The 19703-nt window shown below is 33.1% G+C and overlaps 1 protein-coding gene across 1 annotated transcript in view; it reads left to right on the plus strand.

Annotated features, from left to right (window-relative positions):
• The first annotated feature begins 272 nt into the window (after window positions 1–272).
• Window positions 273–19703, plus strand: part of LOC118205139 (uncharacterized) — a 42818-nt gene continuing 23387 nt past the window's right edge. Inside the window, exons 1-4 of the mRNA XM_035377427.2 lie at window positions 273–429; window positions 5608–5821; window positions 12117–12213; window positions 18785–18918. Of these exons, the coding sequence (XP_035233318.1) occupies window positions 398–429; window positions 5608–5821; window positions 12117–12213; window positions 18785–18918 (477 nt within the window). The 5' untranslated portion in view covers window positions 273–397. The remainder of the gene's footprint in view (window positions 430–5607; window positions 5822–12116; window positions 12214–18784; window positions 18919–19703) is intronic.

Here is a 19703-nt window from a genome sequence, read left to right on the forward strand (position 1 = left end):
CATTATTTATTTGCATGGGTTAGAAGTGTACAGGTACGCACCAACCTACTACAGTGAGCAATTTGCCGATTGTGTTCTTATCTCACCAATATTACTTCGCATGCAATATAGTTCTAAGCTTATAATTAATTTTCAGTTTTCTTTGCAGTACATTTCCCCCATCAAAATATCCATCATGTTAATATAAGAATAAATGTATTAAATCATTTTATTTATTTAACAAACAACAAAATATTTATTATGAAGCTAATGTATCCCTGCGCAAGAATACAGTTATGTTGCCGTCATCCCTAGATTTTTCTTTACGTTTCTACGCCATTACTGTTAAATGTGCTAAGTTAAGTAGAGTATTATATTCCTTAGTATTTATATCCTAAGCCCCATTTTATAAATAGTAATGGCAAACAGAGATAGAATGGGACGCAGAGGGTGAGTTTAGTTCAAAATTCTTACTATTCTTATTATGTGTTTACTAAAATAACTTTCTCAATATTACTCATCATATTCGGAAATGTTAAACCTAATTGACCTTGTATTTGCGATGGATTAATTTGTGGTTGATGTATTAAAAACAGATCATTTTCTATAAAATAAAATGTTGATATCTCTTATGTATTAAAGGATTAATAGCACATGTGTGATTGCTGTTATTTATTGATTATGCCAGAAGCGGCTATATGATTAGTGTTAAATGGTAGTCTTTGAATACAATTGTAATATTTTATGCTTTTCTTCTTTCTTTACTAAATTCAGTATATAATTGGAGCGATGTAAAAATTCACGGCTGAATTTTTTTGTTCTACCAAATATGCATGTTTCTGTTTCTGTACAGTAGCGGGTAGGTAAAGTGAAGAATCTCAAATTTAAACCTAAGTTTACTGTTAACTTATTAAGTAATTCTGTATCTCTTCCATGTAAAAAATAAATAAATTTTCAATCCTTTTGACTTAAAAATCTGGGTTATTACTGTCATTTATATGTGTAAATTAATTCTGTAAATATTTTACCATTTTTGGTGTAAAAGCATCTCTTCTATTTTCAAGTCTCAGTTAATAAATCAGTCACATCCAGAATTATGCTAAGTTAATGTTGTTTATTGTAAAATCTGCAAAATTTTGCTACTTCATATGTTCAAAAATGTTCATTTTTAAACAGTATATCAGTTGTCAGAAATTCACTGAGCAGTTTCATACTCAAATTGAAGAGATGCGCATCAGTAACAAATGTGAAAGTAGGCAAATAATTTTGCTTGATTTAAAATTTTATACTTTTCAGCAATAACTTCTTAATAATTTTAGTTCCATATTGTGGTTATTAGTCAATTTGTGTAATCATTTATTCATGAAATGGTTAATGATTTTATGATAAAATTTACTCAGTAGTTCACTGAAAATAATGAAGGTACCAGGAATAACACATTCTCCAATCAAGCAAAAAGAGTTATAAGATGAATGTGATATTCTGATCTGTAAATTTTTCCAAAGGCTATGGTAGAATCTATTGATTGAGCCTCTGTAATCCAAGGTTTCTGCTAAGCTGGAATTTACCTTTCAGAAATCACTGGGAAAATGTAATATTCTAAAAGACACAACGAAAGTTGGTAATATTCATATATTAGTGACAGGTGTCTTTTATCAGACATAGGTCATTTCATGGCTTTAGTGTTGTGCATTGTGATTATTATATTGATTAAAGAGTGAAAGTGGTGAAAATAGTATGACACCAAACAACATACTATACGGGCATGAGTAGAAAGATAAAAAGGGGAAAAGTGCAGAATCGCCCACTGCTTGACGTGTTTTTAAGAATTGGACATACTCGGTATCCGTGCACACGTCAACCTATTTTCACTTAAAAAAACGGCTAATCTTTGGAATATGGTAACAGGTAGTTTGGCGACATTTTGGTAAGGCGATAAAGGTTACTAGCTAGGACTTTAGCAGTGTACATGGATAAAGTCAAGAGTGTGCGCAATGCCATTTTTGTGCAATTCTGGGATTTTTTTTAAGTGAAAATAGGTCGACGTGTACATGGATGGTACCGTGTATGTGCAATTCTTAAAAATGCGCAAGAAGTTTGCGATTCTGCACTTTCTCCCAATTTCGCTCCTAATCATCGTCATGATTAAGCATTTTTGTTCCATAAAAGTTCTAGTATAAGAGTAATTCGGCTAGCAGATTGTTAGAAAAAATGTTGAGTTAAAAAAAAATGCCTTTACTTTGTGAAAACAAAATGCTGTCCAAAACAAAACTAGCAGGTTGCTGTAGCAGGGTGGGTCGCCAGATTTTCGACAAAAAATCAACAAGTTACCATAATCCAAAGATTAACCAAAAAAATATCCCAGAATTGCACGAAAACGGCATTGCGCACACTCTTGACTTTATCCATGTACACATCGACCTATTTTCACTTAAAAAGGTAAAAGAAAATTGACAAAAATCTAATTCTTCTTACTCTTGTGAAAAGCGCCAAACAAATAAGTGGGCGATTCTGTACTTTAGCCGATAGAAAAAAGGATGTGAAGGCATTTTTCAAGTTGGTTAGAAATGGTTGAATATAGAAAATACTTAATTTTTAAAGCCTTGTTTTTAAAGTCTTAGTTTTTAAAGTCAGCAAAGTCTTGATGCTTTTCCTGTAGATATCATTGATGAAAAGTGCATGATTGTGTGATGTCTGATAAGGGTTATAGGGGTTTTCATCCGCAGAGAACCCGTTGGTGCCATTGCATTTTTACTCGCAGAGCACGCCGTTCATCGACAATGAGCCGAGCCGTAAACGTGATTTTTAGTGCATGTAAATTCAAGTTAGCAGACAAAACAATATATTAAGCATATGGTAGTAAAAATTCACAGATAATACACATGTAGATGTAAAACTAACCGGTTAAACGTGATATACGAAAATAAATTTGTATTAGATTCAAGTTAGCACAGAAAATAATATATTAAGCGTAAGACAATATATAAGCATTTATAACGGAAATAAAAATTCATTTAAAAAATATAAATTAGTATTAATATACTCATATTAACAGGTTAAACGTGATATACGAAAAAAATTGTCTTAAATTCCTGTTAACACAGAAAACAAATTATTCTTTACACCAGCAGTGGTTTGCTAATTTTGATGCATCAAACTATTCTGCTATCTTAGATAATCAATAATAGTTTTCCTTTCAATTTAATCATCTATTTATGTCACACCTGCCATCATCTGAAAGGTTATTGTTAGAAAAGCAGGTACTTTTCCGTTTTGCCGGCGCAAACGATAAAGTCGCCAATAATGGTACAACTAATGCCAAAGGGAATAGCTTCGCTGGTAACCTTTTACACCTCATTTTCAAAACAAGTCGCAGCCATTTCTTACCAGATTGTTTCTTTCAATACTGGCATACAACTGCATAGAATATTTACAAAGATAATCAAATTTTATGCCCCAAGAGCATTCGCGGTAATTAAGTCGATTAGGATGCAATTACACCACTCACCCGAAGGCGAAAATATAGAAATGCAAAATCAAGTGTTAAATTTATCAATTCTAATGAGAATGCACTAGCGAAGTAAAGCACTACGGTTTTATATAATTTCTCAGTAAGCTATTCGTACGAATTGAAATAATTCTTGCATTTAAACTTGTATTCAAAATTAAGATTTAACTTTAAATTAATGTAGATAATTACTGAGAGAATTATGTTTTTGTATCGTAGTTTATGTGAGATGAGATCACTTGGGGTCACGTTATACGAACCGGCGAATCAGGATGTTGAACCAGGATAGCATAGTAAATTCTTAATGTCTTTTTACAAATTTATTGGCTTTTTACAAAATTATAAACCATATTAAAATGTTTATGCCTTCAAAAATAAAAAATTCTTAGAACTAACATTTGTTAACATTTTTTGTGTGTATACTGTATATTGTCGCCGACAAAGTCAGATTGGCGAGATTTGCGCCGACGAAACGGAAAAGTACCGAAAAGCATTAATAATATGTTATCTTGTTAAAATTTTACGGCATAAAAATTGATTTATTCGGTTAATCTTCGGATTATGGTAACTTGGCGATATTCTCATAATGCACATTTTCGCGTCCTACAAAAACAAATTATTATAGAAGTTGGAAACCTCATGGTTCTTAAAGCTGTTAATAATTAAGAACACAACGTGAACAGCCGTGTTACAAATTAGCATTCACCCCTCCCGCCGTATTTTCTTCCTTTCATCCCGAACCGAGAGCTGGCATCTATCTACGAAAATATTTCTATCTATTCGTTGTTAAAAAATTCAGAAAAAAATATAATAAATAAGAGAAGAATAATATAAATCTGCAAATGCGAACAACTACAGTGATAATTCAACAAAAATGAATGCAAGAAGAATGGTTGCAAACTTCGAAGAAGCGAATAGGATATATCCAGTAAGTTACCAGGTTTGAAAGGCCCACCAACGGGTGAGCGGTAAAGTCGCTGAACACTGGTAGTTCGGTCCGAGGTTCGAATCCCGCGAACGGGCTGGCTGCATGGGTGTTTTCGTGGTTTTCCCCATGTGTAACGTGTATATGAGCCAGTTTCCCTTAGAAAGTCCTCCACGAAGGCATCCCTTCCCTTAGGCAGATAGCCCTAGTGTGCTTTGCCATAATTAAATACACGCAATACCAGGTTTGAACTATTATCGCCATAGTTGGTGATGTTTACATTTACTGGGTTCTCTGCAGAAGTGCTTCCGGTTATAGGACTATTTAGAAATTCTCATTGTTCATAAATTTTGCATGCATGTACTTTTTGAGTTTCATTAATTCTTCATTACTTTTATTATGAAATAAAATCTTTGTTAAGTATTTTTGAATTGGAAGAAACAAGTTTTATTTACATGCTAAGGAATTTGTTAAAATACTAATATTAATATTTATTTTTGAAATTTAAAATAAATACACAAAAAAAAGTTGAAAACAATTGTCATGTTTTAAAATTTACTCTGTTAATCAAGGTTTCGATCATCACGGGGTTTTGTCGGGTTTTTGACAAAACTTTTTGCAACTGTTCTTAAATGTTAACACAGGATTTGCCATTTCAGATTTAAGAGTATATATTAGTTTCTCAAAAATTTGCTTTTTTAATGATTGGAAGAAGATGGCTAAATATACTTGACTCTTGATAATCTAGTGTGTAATCTTGATTTAGTCCTATAAGATAGCTCATGATCTTGTACTTCCTGATTTTTCCCAAACATTAAATAAAATAAAATAAAATAGAGAATAGAATTGTAAAATGAATATGATTTATCTGCTAAAAAATAAGAAAAGATTGAAGTTTTAAGGTCATTAGCTAATTGAATTTGGTTGAAGGTTTGAGGGTTGTAAACTAGGCTTCTCATTGGGAATCCCAACACCGGGAGTGTTGTTTTTTATTAGTGCTACTCGTTTTACAGTTCTTTTTTTTTTTTCATTTAATTTAGATTAATGTATTATTTTATAATTGTTAGAATGTTGCAAAGACGTTTGAAGCGTGAAATTTTTACAAAATTTGATATTGTAAATTAAAGCTTCTGTTCCGGTAACTGAAAATTTTTATATGTAATGTGAACTGAGTGTAGATTTTTAATCTTTATAGTGGTGGTGATCGGAATAGCTTTGGTAGTCGCCGGGGTGGTGGAGCTGGTGGTCCCAGAGGTGGTGGCTTTGGAGGAGGTGGAGGTGGACGTGGTTCTTTGAAAGGGAAACAGCCTGGTGAGAAATTGCGCCGCCCCCGATGGGATATGTCTAAACTTTTGCCATTTCAAAAGAATTTTTATCGGGAGCATCCTAATGTTCAAAGGCGTTCTACTGTAAGTACCTATCATTATTTTATAAATCTGGTTAAGTAAGAATAATTTTACTGTATATTTTAATTGGATTTCTGTTGTAGTATTTCATATTTGTAACATCTTGTCAGCTTTCTAATAATTATACTGTATATCTTAATTGGATTTCTGTTTTAGTATTCCGTATTTGTAACATCTTGTCACCTTTGTAATAATTAGTTATTTGATTATCTTAATGAGACTGACTGTACCTTTCATGTACAGATTACAGGCATTTGTAAATTTACCCCCTGAGTGCATGACCGCTTGAAATTTTTTGGCCATTTGGTGTATATTAGCTTAAAAGGTACTATTCAGTTTTAAGGGCGTAAAAAATCGCCAAACTATTGTTGATGCCAGTGCTGTCAAAAATAATTGCGGCAACTCTAATGCAAGAAAGGAAGTATAATAGTAAATAAATATTTAAGATTAATGTTTTAATTTAGATGAAAGGTTAATTTCATATAATACTTTTTGGTGAAAATGTGCTTTAGCCCACTGCTTGGTGATTTTCAGTAGCGGCGATTTTTTAAAAATCGCCAGTAAACGTTGTATAAACAAAGTTGCGAAGGCAGAGCTATGTGACGTTCATAAATGGGTGGGACTAAGATTGTGACGTTACAATGTATTCTCTACAGACGTAGAAATAAGTATAGTAAATTTTTTGTATTTCAAACTATTAAATACGGTAAGTGAATTGTAACAGTTATTAAAACTGTAAACAACGTCGCAGTCTCTCATACAGGGTGAATATTTTTAAGCTTTAGTATTTATACAAATAAAAACAGATTTTTTAAAATTTTAATTTCATATTGTGGAACATTTTAACTTTATCATCTTTACAAAATTACCTTATTGCTACGTAACGACACTATCTCTTACATACTAGTAAGTAAATAATCTTCATTATTTTCTAAAAATTTTTAAGCTTTATATTAATAAAGGGAAAATATTTATTATTGAATATCAACATCATACACAGCTTTCATTTACATGTTTCTTAAATTCCTAAACCACGTTCTATACTTTCGTATTAGAATTCTACACATTAATAAATTTAAAAAATCTAATTTCTCACAATGAAAGAATTTAATTAATTAAGAATTTAAGAAAATATTAAAAATAAGCAATTTTAAAAAGAAAATTTCACTTACCCTTTTCAGGAAAATAAAAAGTCTTTTTGACAATGACGGCACGTTTCCCTTGCATTTCCAATAAAGTAATAAATTTACATGTACATTCACTCACCTCTCTCAGCATCACAGATAAATCCATAGCGATTGTATATTTAACGAAATATTATGCAGAAAAATGGAAAAACACACAGATAAAAACCACTCGATTGATAACTACCACATAAGAACATTCAAACGGCAAATGAATTAACTGCTCAAATTACGAAGTAAAAATTCTAAAAGAAATCGTCTGCTTGGAAATTCTTTTTAACTGCAAGTATAGTTTTGAAAGCATAAATTATGGTCTGCTAATTGACAATTTGTCTTCGGACATTTGTGCTCTCTCCGAAGTAATTTATATGTATCTAGTTATTAAAAAGCGCTGTGAAAGCTATGGCTTTTCGATATCTAAAGTTATGATAGGTAATATTGTCAACGATAGGAAGTTAAAAAAAAGACAACAAATATAATGAAATTAAAAAACAAAATAAAATCTGAAATTTAAGATTTTACATTACGCCCCAAAGGTGCATTTTTTTAACACTGCGTGTTACCTTTATTAATTAAATATCATGTTCTTCGCACTTAAACCGTAAAATTCAGTTCAACAGCAATATCACAAAATAATTTTAAAATAAGCATATCTTTAGATTTTCTGATACACAGTCTCGCGCCCTGGAGATGAAAATGTTTTTATCTGTAGAGCATTGTCATTGCTTGCTTTGAAATTTACAAAATATGAAAACGATAATAAAACAAATTCCAAATTTGGGCTTCCAGATGCCCATATTCACAGGAGGATGACGTTATTCTAAATTTGATGTTTCTAGGTACCGTTGTTTTATCAAAATGAGGGAAACGTACATATATTTATGAAGATTTTTAATCGTTTTAATTCCTTTAAATATAATACAGGGCGATAATATTTGTTGGCCACAATTTGAAACATTGGCTTTTCCCATGTACACATCGATCTATTTTCACTTAAAAAAAATATCCCAGAATTGCACAAACTCGGCATTGCGCACCACACTGGCTTTGCCCATGTGCACATCGATTTATTTTCACTTAAAAAAACATCCCAGAATTGCACAAACTCGGCATCGCACACCACATTGGCTTTGCCCATTTGCACATCAATCTATTTTCACTTAAAAAAATTTCCAGAATTGCACAAACTCGGCATTGTGCACTACATTGGCTTTTCCCATGTGCACATCGATCTATTTTCACTTAAAAAAACATCCCAGAATTGCACAAACTCAACATCTCGCACCACATTGGCTTTGCCCATGTGCACATCGATCTATTTTCACTTAAAAAAACATCCCAGAATTGCACAAACTCAACATCTCGCACCACATTGGCTTTGCCCATGTGCACATCGATCTATTTTCACTTAAAAAAAACATACCAGAATTGCACAAACTCGGCATTGCGCACCACATTGGCTTTGCCCATGTGCACATCGATCTATTTTCACTTAAAAAAACATCCCAGAATTGCACAAACTCGGCATCACACCAACCTCGGCATTGCGCACCGCATTGGCTTTGCCCATGTGCACATCGATCTATTTTCACTTAAAAAAAACATCAGAGAATTGCACAACGTTAGCTTTTCCAATCTTCTAGGATTGAGCCAAAACGAAATACAAAATATTAAAATAACCAACTTTAAAACGAACCATACAAGAAAAATTTTTTCACTTACCCTTTTTCAAGAAAAATGTAAAGTCTTTTTGAGGGGTTTTATATATGAATCTATATCGGGGAAACCCTTTTGGATCCCCCCGCATCTTTGAATAAATTTACAAACGTTTATACGCTGTTTCCGTAATATATGCAGAAAAAAAGAAAAACACTCGATTAAAAAAAGAAACCACATAAAGAACATTCAAACCGCAACAGAATTAACAAGTAAAAAAAATAAATAAAATAAAATAAAAATAATGAAAGCTTTTAGATTTTACATTACGCCCAAATGACTTTTTTTTTAACTTTTTGTGCGTTACATTTCTTTATCATATAATGTTCTTTACTCTTAAACCATAAAATTCAGTTCAACAGCAATATCGCAAAATAATTTTAAAATGATATCTTTAGAATTTCTGATACAAAGTTTTGCGCTCTGCTTGTAAAAATGTTTTTTTTTTTTTTTTTTTCCCCCGCCGTACTGTGTTGCAGTTGCTCGCTTTGAAATCTTTGAGTCTGCTAATAAAGATTTCGTTCAAGTTTTACAAAATATCAATCAGATAATTAAAAAAATTCCAAGTTTGGGCTTCCTAATGCCCATATTAGGTTGGAAACGTATGTTATTCAAAAGTTGATGGCTCTAGGTACCGTTGTTTTATCACAATGCGAGAAACATTTATGCAGATTTTTCAATATTTAATTTCTTTAAATATAACACAGGGTGATAGCATTTAGTGGCAACAGAATAACAACACAGCTTCAAAACATCGGGTTAGCCATGTTGGCACGTTTATTGCCCATTGAAAAACAATCGCCAAGCAGTGGGCTAAACCGCATTTTAACCTACTTTTTTTATTATTATAATTTATATAAAAAGGCTAAACATGACTGAATGAAAGCATAAGAGTAAATAACTATTTTATATCATTATTATAATTTATATAAAAATTGCTAAACATAACTGAATGGATGCCTGCATTGCTATTTCGCTACTGAGTTATCGCTAAAGCATAGTTTCGTCTCATTGGTTATTCAAACGTAATTTTCTATAATGAATGATGCCTTTTCTTTGAAAACATTCTCGGTAAAGTACAGAATCGCCCACTTATTTGTTTACTGCTTTTTACAAAGGCAAAAACAATTGAATTTTTGTAAATTTTACTTTTTAAGTGAAAATAGGTCGATGTGTACATAGATAAAGTCAAGGGTGTGCACAGTGCCATTTTTGTGCAATTCTGGGAATTTTGTTTAAAAAAGTAAAAATAGGTGGATATGTCCATGGGTATGTGCGATTCTTAAAAACGCGTCAAGCAGTGGGTGATTCTGCACTTTACCCAAAATTCTATTGCACACTTTTCGTCATGAGCAATTCCCAAATTGTTAAATCCATAGGATATCAAAAAAGAATTTTAAATCAAAAAATGATTTAAAAATTAAACTAGTATTTCAATGGCGGCTTAAGAAATATAGAACTATATAAACTTACGCAATCTGAAATCAGCGCATACGCTAGATTTGGCGCGCTGTCAAATGAGTGCGTTTGGTAGATTTGGCGCTTTTGCGCACACATTTTCGCTCCAATTTTTTTACGGTCCCAAAAACTGAATAGTACAGTTTAAAATTTAAAATATTTTGCTTCTCTTTTTTTAAAGATGTAAATATCATCTTATTAATAAATGGAAGTTTATGAAAACAGACTAATAATTATGCAAAGTTTAGCTAATAAATGTTGTTTAAATAAGGATCTTCACGAGATTCAGAAAGCCATGCCACTCACAGAGTTAAGTAGCCATGGGTTATCAGAATTCTGTTGGATTTTTCTTTGGGTGTTCCTCTAATGAATTTTTAGTTATTTTTATAGTTACCTCCTAATAAAGGTTTTTAATCTACACTCACGTTTGTGAAAATTGCAACACCAAGAAGGAATCGTCATAATTGAATGCAATTTAATACACAGTTGAGTGGTAGTGGTACAAATAAATGATTAAATGTTCAAAGCAAACAAACAAGAACAAGAGATCAGAATCAGTATTTTGTGTGGCCACCACGCGTTGCAATAAGTGCTGCTACACGACGTGGCATGGAGTCAAACAAAGTTTGAATGTCTGACTGAGGAAGAGCATTCCATATCGTTTGTACGCATACCCAAAATTCATCTGCAGACGCAACAGGACGAGGATCACGAGCAAGACGCCGACCAATGACATCCCACACATGTTCAATTGGCGACATATCCGGGGAACACGCAGGCCAAGGAAGAAGCTGTACCTGCTGCGCTGCAAAGAAGGATTTAACAATCCGAGCAGTATGAGGGCGGGCATTGTCCTGTTGAAATACAGCGCCTGGCAAGCTTTGAAGGAAGGGAACAGCTTCGGGCTGTAGAACTTCATGGATATACCGGTTGCTGTTCAGATTGCCCACAATTCGTAGCAATTGAGATCGTCTATGATATGCTATGGCGCCCCAGACCATAACTCCGGGTGTTCGTCCACTGTGGCGTTCAATAATGCACTCCGGAAGGTGGCGTTCACCGGCATAGCGTCTGACACGAGTGCGGCCATCATGGTACCACAAATTAAAGCGGGATTTGTCAAAAAACACGACATGCTGCCAATCAGCACGCCAGTCTCTATGCTGATTGGCCCATTGTAGCCGCAGGCGGCGATGGTCGTGCGTTAGGGGGATCCTGTATAAAGGAGTCCGTGCACGCAGTCCACACTGCAGCAGACGTCTACGAATTGATGAAGCACACAATGAAACACCTGTAGCTATTGACCACAGTGCTGCCAATTGTCTAGAGGAAGCTGTACGGTCCGTCCGCGCCATGCGGACCAGGTGTCTATCATCGCGAGCTGACGTCACATTTCGGGGTCCACTCCCGGATTTCCGAGTTGTCCGACACTCGTCCGTCTACTGCTTCCAAACGCGCATCACTGTGCTGCTGTTACGCTGCACACGAGAGGCTACTGCACGATACGACAATCCAGCTTCACGAAGGCCGATGATTCTCCCTCGTTCAAACTCTGTAAGTTGTTCAAATCTCGCTCTCTTTCGTCGACGAGGCGTAAGTACAGGTTGAGTTAACGTTTACCACTAGCAGATAACCACCGATAACCATACACGCCTCACTACAGCCGTCTATTTATTCGGATCCATCAGCCGTTCAGAGGGCGCTGCTCAGCATACGCATGCGCTACGGATTTGCAGTTCTAATCATTTGCATATCATGCGCTACTTTGCATTTCCTGAAAATTTCAGCTCACTTGCGTAAGTCCTTCATGGTGTTGCAATTTTCACAAACGTGAGTGTAGTTTACATGCAGGTGTGTGCTGTGCATGATGTTTTAAATTGAAGTTTATTGGAAAATGCTGTATTATAAATAACATAATATTTTCATTTCATTCACTTTAGCAAGAAGCAGATAGTTATCGCCAGCATTTTGAAATAACTATTCGTGGACCGAATATTCCAAAACCAGTTGCCAATTTTGATGAAGGCTGTTTTCCAGGTTTGTAGATAGTTCTGCTGTATTAATGCATGTTGATTCATGTTATTAATTGAAATATTTCTTTGTAAAAATGTCTATTAATTCATGTTATTATTCGCCGGAATTAAGTGTTTGTCACAATGGTCTTCAAACTTAGCTTATGCGATCCTTAGAACTATGTTTTTTCGAAGCATCCAGTCCGCCCTTAGAATAATGTATCTTAAAATAATTTTTTAAATCAATCAGTTTGTTTATAGGTATTTTGTATAAAGATTATTTAAAAAGTATTATATTTTTATAAAAGAAAATTTAAAAATTAGTGTAGTTCACTCATTAATTGGGATAACTTGTATTCCAAGGATCATTTCAGCCCACCAGCGGCCGAGCGGTAAAGAAGCTGAACACTGGTAGTTCGGTCCGAAGTTCGAATCCCGCGAACGTGCTGGCTGCATGGGCGTTTTTGTGGTTTTCCCCATGTGTAACGTGTATACGAGCCAGTTTCCCTTAGAAAGTCCTCCATGAAGGCATCCCTCCCCTTAGGCAGATAGCCCTCGAGGCTTTGCCATAATCACACACACACCCAAGTATCATTTCCCTTGCATTATATTTACTAACTCGTATATGCTTCCATTTTAGCAATCACTAAATGTATCTTTATATTTTTAAGTTGATGAACAGTAGTCATCTAGTCTGAGTGGTTTATTACTTTGGGTACTGCTGTGTTATCAGGATCAGATTTAGAAGTATGTACATTCACATAATATATATATGTGCGTGTATATGTACACACACAGGTACATATGTATGTACATGAACACTTTCATCCACACATGCATGCATACATACATATATATATATATATATATCTGCGTTTGGCCCTGATAACGAAACGCTACCTAATTTTTATTTTGACTCGGTTTGAAGACCACTGGTCTATCCCATAAAGTAATGTCTTTAAATTTGCATGAAAATCATGAGTTATAAATTACGCAAGATATCTGAGTCACAGTAATTATTGCTAAATTGATGAGTTAAATTTTTGTCTACCTACCAAGTGATAAACTTTTCTGTAAGTTGTGTGTCAGCAATACTTATGTGTCTCAATATGGTAGCATCTGAAGAACACATATGAGGCAGCATTTTACAAAATCTGTCTGGATTCATCGTTTGCTGTGGCACAAAATATCACTGTTGTATATTGTGTAGATCCCTTTATGTTTGTGAATATGTCGGAAAATTCCAGTTGGGTAGTTCCATTTTCATTGATGTGTATGTCAAGACAGGAGAAGATGTGAAGCTGGATTGGAAATGTTCTGTGAAAGCTGTTAGGAGCATCTGGATTAGAATATGTTATTTGATATATTTTATCATTCATCAGCATTTATTAAAGGCAGTCATAATTCAAACATTTGAAGAATTGACTATCTATTCACCATATCATCAACCTTTTGTGATCTAACACTGATCTTTCATGAGAGTGTCCTGATATGCAGTGGCAGTGATTGCCCTTATATGGAAAGATTGAAATTATAAAATTACAGTTTCATTTAAGAATTTTTAGGAATTTGGATGGGAAAAAAATAACCCACTCGTCTTGTTTGTTAAACTTGCTTGTATTATATTTACTAACTCGTATATGCGTATATTTCAGATTGTTTCACAATTTTCAAAACCATTTTAGAAAATGTAATGATAAAAGTATGTGAAGAATGACTTCTTTTTTTGGGATATGCCAATCCTAAGAGTTACTACAAAGCAATGTAGTAACTGATTAACAAATGTCAAGAGTGTTATAGCATCCAGAGGCAATTAATTATATATGACTGAAAATTATGCTCGAGGCATACTTTAGTAGTTGTTTCAGCAGTATCAGATAATCCCTAAGTATGCTTCAATGCTTTGATGAAACTTGGTGTATTTGCCATGAGCAATTGATAGATCCTTTAGAGATGTGCATGTGGAAAGGAGTAGATGAGGAGCATTCCTTTCTACTCTATAATATGAATTAAATTTATATAGCCAGCTTCCTATTATGATTACTTACGCAATCTGAAATCAGCGCATACGCTAGATTTGGCGCGCTGTTAAATGAGTGTGTTTGGTAGATTTGGTGCTTTTGCGCACACATTTTCGCTGCAATTCTTTTACGGTCCCAAAAACTGAATAGTACCGTTTAAAATTTAAAATATTTTGCTTCTCTTTTTTTAAAGATGTAAATATCATCTTATTAATAAATGGAAGTTTATGAAAACAGACTAATAATTATGCAAAGTTTAGCTAATAAATGTTGTTTAAATAAGGATCTTCACGAGATTCAGAAAGCCATGCCACTCACAGAGTTAAGTAGCCATGGGTTATCAGAATTCTGTTGGATTTTTCTTTAGGTGTTCCTCTAATGAATTTTTAGTTATTTTTATAGTTACCTCCTAATAAAGGTTTTTAATCTAGTTTACATGCAGGTGTGTGCTGTGCATGATGTTTTAAATTGAAGTTTATTGGAAAATGATAAACAGATGGAAAATGGAATATAAAATCCACGCTGTAATTAGAGATATAAAAAATGTCCAGAAGGACATTTAAGAGAATATTTTGAGTTAATATAAATTATAATGCCGATCTGCAAAAGAAAGAAGAATAAGGAACTTTCTATCTGGGATACTCTACCTCATTTCTCTATGTTCAGGATTTAAGAATTAATGATTGAGTGAATTCATATGCAATCATTCTTCATTTTAATGATTGAGTAAATTCATATACAATATCATCAGATTTTTAGAATTTATATTTATGAAGAATAATGTTAGAAAGTTTGATACTTAGCATATTACTCCATCAATTGTGAAAGAAGCTGGTTACTATTGAAGTCTGAAAGAAAGTTGGTGGAGATTCTGCCAAAGTTGCGCCAATCATTGCTGATGAATTTTGAAGAAAGTGATGACTGTTTATTTAATAAGCTATTAATATTTGACTTACCTCATTTTAATGCTTCATAAAAAGACTTTGTTGATTTTTAGTGTTGTGTTAGGCTCTCCATTTTTACCGGTAGCTTTGTTTAGAATGCAGAGTACAAGCTTCCTGCAACTATTTGTTCCAAGATTTATTAACTGTATTCAGCTAGCTGAGCATATTGTCATTTTTTGATGGTACTATCCAATAACTTGAAAGTAATCCACTATGTGCTGTGTTGTTCCATATTTTAATATATATATATTTCAAAATGCAAGGGGATAAATTGCATTAACAGTTTATTTACATACTTATTCATAAAAACAAAAAGGTGCCGTATCTAGAATGAGTTACATCAAACAACCAGTTAAATTATCACTGCAGTGTTCTATACAATGTATGAGATGTATCATGGAAATGCATTTGTATTGTAAGCACAGATTGTAATTACTGGTAAATTAATTAACCATTATTTGCAGTGTGCTTAGTTTCTTTTCAGTGTACTTTACCATTAAATAACTGCAGCATTTAGCTCAATTAGGGCATAATTCATTACTTTTGTTAACCTTTACCATTAAATAACTGCAGCATTTAGCTCAATTAGGGCATAATTCATTACTTTTGTTAACCTTTTTGAGACAGCGTGCCATTATTTAAGACATTGCATCTTGATCAAAAGGAATCATCCCACAGAACAGAGGTTTTGCACTACTAAATCTAACTGTAGGGAAAAAATCACAAAAAGGTTTATGTCATAATTTTTGGTACTATTTTGGATTATTACTTAAGTTATCGTATACAAGGTGAGACCGAAAAGTAAAGTGACTAATGTCATAATAATAACTGTATAACATATTTACAGATAAATACATCACTGTCCTTCAAAGTAGTTCCTGCCATCTACAGTACACTTCTGATAACGTTCATACAAGTCCTCCTTTGAACCTGTGTCAAGTTCCTTGGTAACAGCAGCTTGAATGTTCTGAGATGCTGGAAAATCGATATCCCTTTAGTGCCAATTTCAGTCGTGGAAAGAGGAAAAAGTCTGAAGTTCAAGGTGAGACCAAAAAGTAACGTGACTCACCCCTCCTTTAAAAAATGAGACATTTTCGAAAGTGAGGAAAAAGTCTGAAGTTCAAGGTGAGACCGAATAGTAAGCTGACTCGCCCCTCCTTTCGAAAATGATGTGATTTTCCTCTTTCCACGACTTAAATTGGCACTTAAAGGACGCCGATTTTCGAGCATCTCGAGACATTCAAGCTGCTGTTACCAAGGAACTTAACACAGTCTCACAGGAGGACTTTTTCAAAAGCTTCCAGAACTTGTATGAATGTTGTCAGAAGTGTATTGTAGGTGGCAGGAACTAATTTGAAGGATAGTGATGCATTTTTATATAAATATATAATACAGTTGTCATGACATCAGTCACCTTTTCAATCTCGCCTTGTATGTTAAAACGAGCATTTAATCTTTTTCCTGTACATGAAAATATGTAAAACAAAGTGCTTACATTGAGAAGTAATTTTTGGAAGCTCTTCAAATGATTCCCAAGTTTTTATTGACAAAATTCATTAATAAACTCCAAAATTAATTTTAAAAAAAGGAAGCCTATTTTCAAGAAGTAACATAATCTTTCACGGGAAGTAGAAGGCTGACATTTGGTGAGTTCAGTCTGTGATAAAATGTCCATACGAGAATCACTAGAAATATCGCTCTCTAACTTTTTAGAAAATGAATCATCACTCTAGTTCATGTCATTAATCGTTTCATTTACCATGCGAATATTTCTTTCCTCTTATAAATAATACTTTCTTGACATAATAAACTGATGTCAAGGCTTTCCAAAATAAAAAGGGAAGTACTCAAATATAAGGAATAAAAGCAATGCAAAGCTTAATGCAACTCCACATAGTGACCCTGAAAGATCCTACATAGTAGCAAAAAAAGCATCTGAAGAGATATAGGAGACACGAATATTTGTTACCTGGCAAGTTAAAGAGCAGAGCTTTATTTGCATTTTGCTTTGCTCCTGCCCTGCAACAACTGACAGCAGTGTTACACAGAATATGATTCAACTGAAGGTCAGGTTCCTGAAACTGCATTCAGTTCAAAAGTAATGGACACAGGAAGCCATCTAGTGGTTTTTAAAACATGCTTTAGCTTAAAATGCATATGTGCTATCTGTCCGTTGCATTGGTTCTGGTCTTTAAAACTTGTTTTAGCGTAAAATGCATATATGCATTATCTGCATTAGTTCTCCATTGATGCATGAGTGAAACTCCTGTGAGAGACGTTTGTGAAGAAATGCATATGGAATGCCAGACCTGAAAGGGTTAATGGCTCATTTTTCCTTTTTGTTGTATATGTCGTAGAGCAGTATTCTGCAGACTTTTTTCTAGTTGGAGAATAGCTTTATAAATTCGAATGTTCTGTGGACTGCCTTATTCTTCCCTTCTAAAGTAATTTTTTTCCCATTTGTTGCTATCAGTATACTTTTAAAATTAACTTTTAAAACTATTAAATATAGTTTTAAAATACAATTACAGCAAACCCTCATTAATACAAACATCAAGAGTCCAAAAAAGTGTTGAAAAAAATTCTTGTTTAGCTGGGGATGCCAGCTTTATATTTTGAAAACATGTTTCTTCACATTAACCATTCACAATATATATGTAAATATCTACTACAGTTTATTATCCATGTTCATCACAAAAAGCATAACAATATTACATTAGTTACTCAAGTGTAACTGGAAAAAATGTCAGATTTTTTTTGGAGAACCTTACGTGTGTATTTCATTGATAAAGATAGAAGCCTAAATGCCTGGTAACTTCGTGCTCAACTTTGCTCATGGCTTTTGTAAAACCAGTCAATTTGGATGTTGTAGTGTCCAAGGTATGTTTTGTTTCTTAGTGAACGAAAAATATTGTCCTTCTCGCTTTCTTCTGATGACATTTCTTACACTTCAGGCACAACTGCTTGTACATCAAATGAATTGGTATTATTATCATCATCTAACTTCTGAACAGGATTAATGTCTCCAGGCTCTTGGCAGGCATTATTCAAACAACCTTTGTTCTACTAAGCACATCTCCTCGTTTTTCTCTTTAGAGATTTTGCAACAAAATTCTGTATTCTGGCAGAAATTTTACTAGTTTCTTACATTGCTGGCAAATTACCCAAGCACACATTTTAAAATAAAATTTTAGGCAAATAATGTTGAAGTTTTTTATAATAATTATTAAATCTTAGAACACATTAACAAGTAAAAAACTGAATTATTTAAAAGTGATTGATTCATATCTTAATATTTTTTACTTTTTAGTCTGATTTAGGATTTAAATTAAAATGCATTTAATTCATGATGTATCTAATTAAAAAAAAATTAAAAAATTTTTTAGAATTGCAAATTTTTTCACTTTTTAACGTACAAGAGATATATGACGTTCCCATGTTAGTGTAAGTGTATATTCATCTAATATTCTATGAAATGTTTCATTGTTCCACCTGGGATCTATTGTGAAACCATATTAAACTTTAATAAGAGCCATTTTAGGCTATCATTAAAATCTGAACCCTTTCAGATTTCTTTTTCATTAATGTGTGTGTAGTGAAATTTGATATACTTATTGTGAAATGTATTTAGATTATGTGATGGAAGCTGTTCGGCAACAGCAGTATCAACAACCAACAGCAATTCAAGCTCAGAGTTGGCCTATTGCTCTCAGTGGAAGAGATTTAGTTGGTATAGCCCAGACTGGCTCTGGAAAAACACTTGCAGTATGTAATAATTCCTGTTTATTGACTTGCAATATTTACCATTATTATAGATTTTGTACTTATAATAAACTAATTTTTATGGCTTGGAACCTATGCATTGAAATTAAATAAAATGGCTAGTATTTTTGTGCATTCGGTGTTTACAAGGTCATTAAATTCAGATTTATATAAATGAATTCATGTGTTTGAATTATACTTTCAGTTTTTTATATATTTTATTACGTGTTCTTCAAATTTGAGTTTATAAAATATCAAAGTATAGTGCTTTTCAAACTATTATGTGCTCCTAATTTAAAAAAAAAAAAAAAAATCTGAATCACCACAGTAAACCTGAAGAATTTATTTATTTAAATTTTATTTTTTAAGCATATTATTCTTGTTTACTTCTGTTCCAATCTTGAATTTGTCAGATCTATTTAGAAAATTTCTTTAGTCAGTTTTTTTTATCAGTGAGTAAGAATATGTTTTGTTTTCATTTTATGTATTGGAAAAAAATTGCCATCCTTTAACCTTCCAGGACGTGCGTAAGTGCAAAATTTACGACAAATTCAGTTTTGCATTGCATTTTCATCTCACTAACATAAGAACTTTTACTTATATTTGAATGCAATATCATTTGTATTTTGCAATAATAAGATTAAAACAGTCAAAAATCTTTAATCTGGACACGTCCGGACTTCGGTGATTCCGGATTATAGATCATCAGTTTAAATCTGGTAAGCTGGCATGCAGAAATTATAAAATTAAAAATATGAAACCGTAATTTATGAAATAAAGAGCAATTA

Source organism: Stegodyphus dumicola, chromosome 2 (genome assembly GCF_044657685.1).
Source record: "Stegodyphus dumicola isolate Sdum_Otavi_A_Nest chromosome 2, ASM4465768v1".
NCBI classification, from domain to species: Eukaryota; Metazoa; Arthropoda; class Arachnida; order Araneae; family Eresidae; genus Stegodyphus; species Stegodyphus dumicola.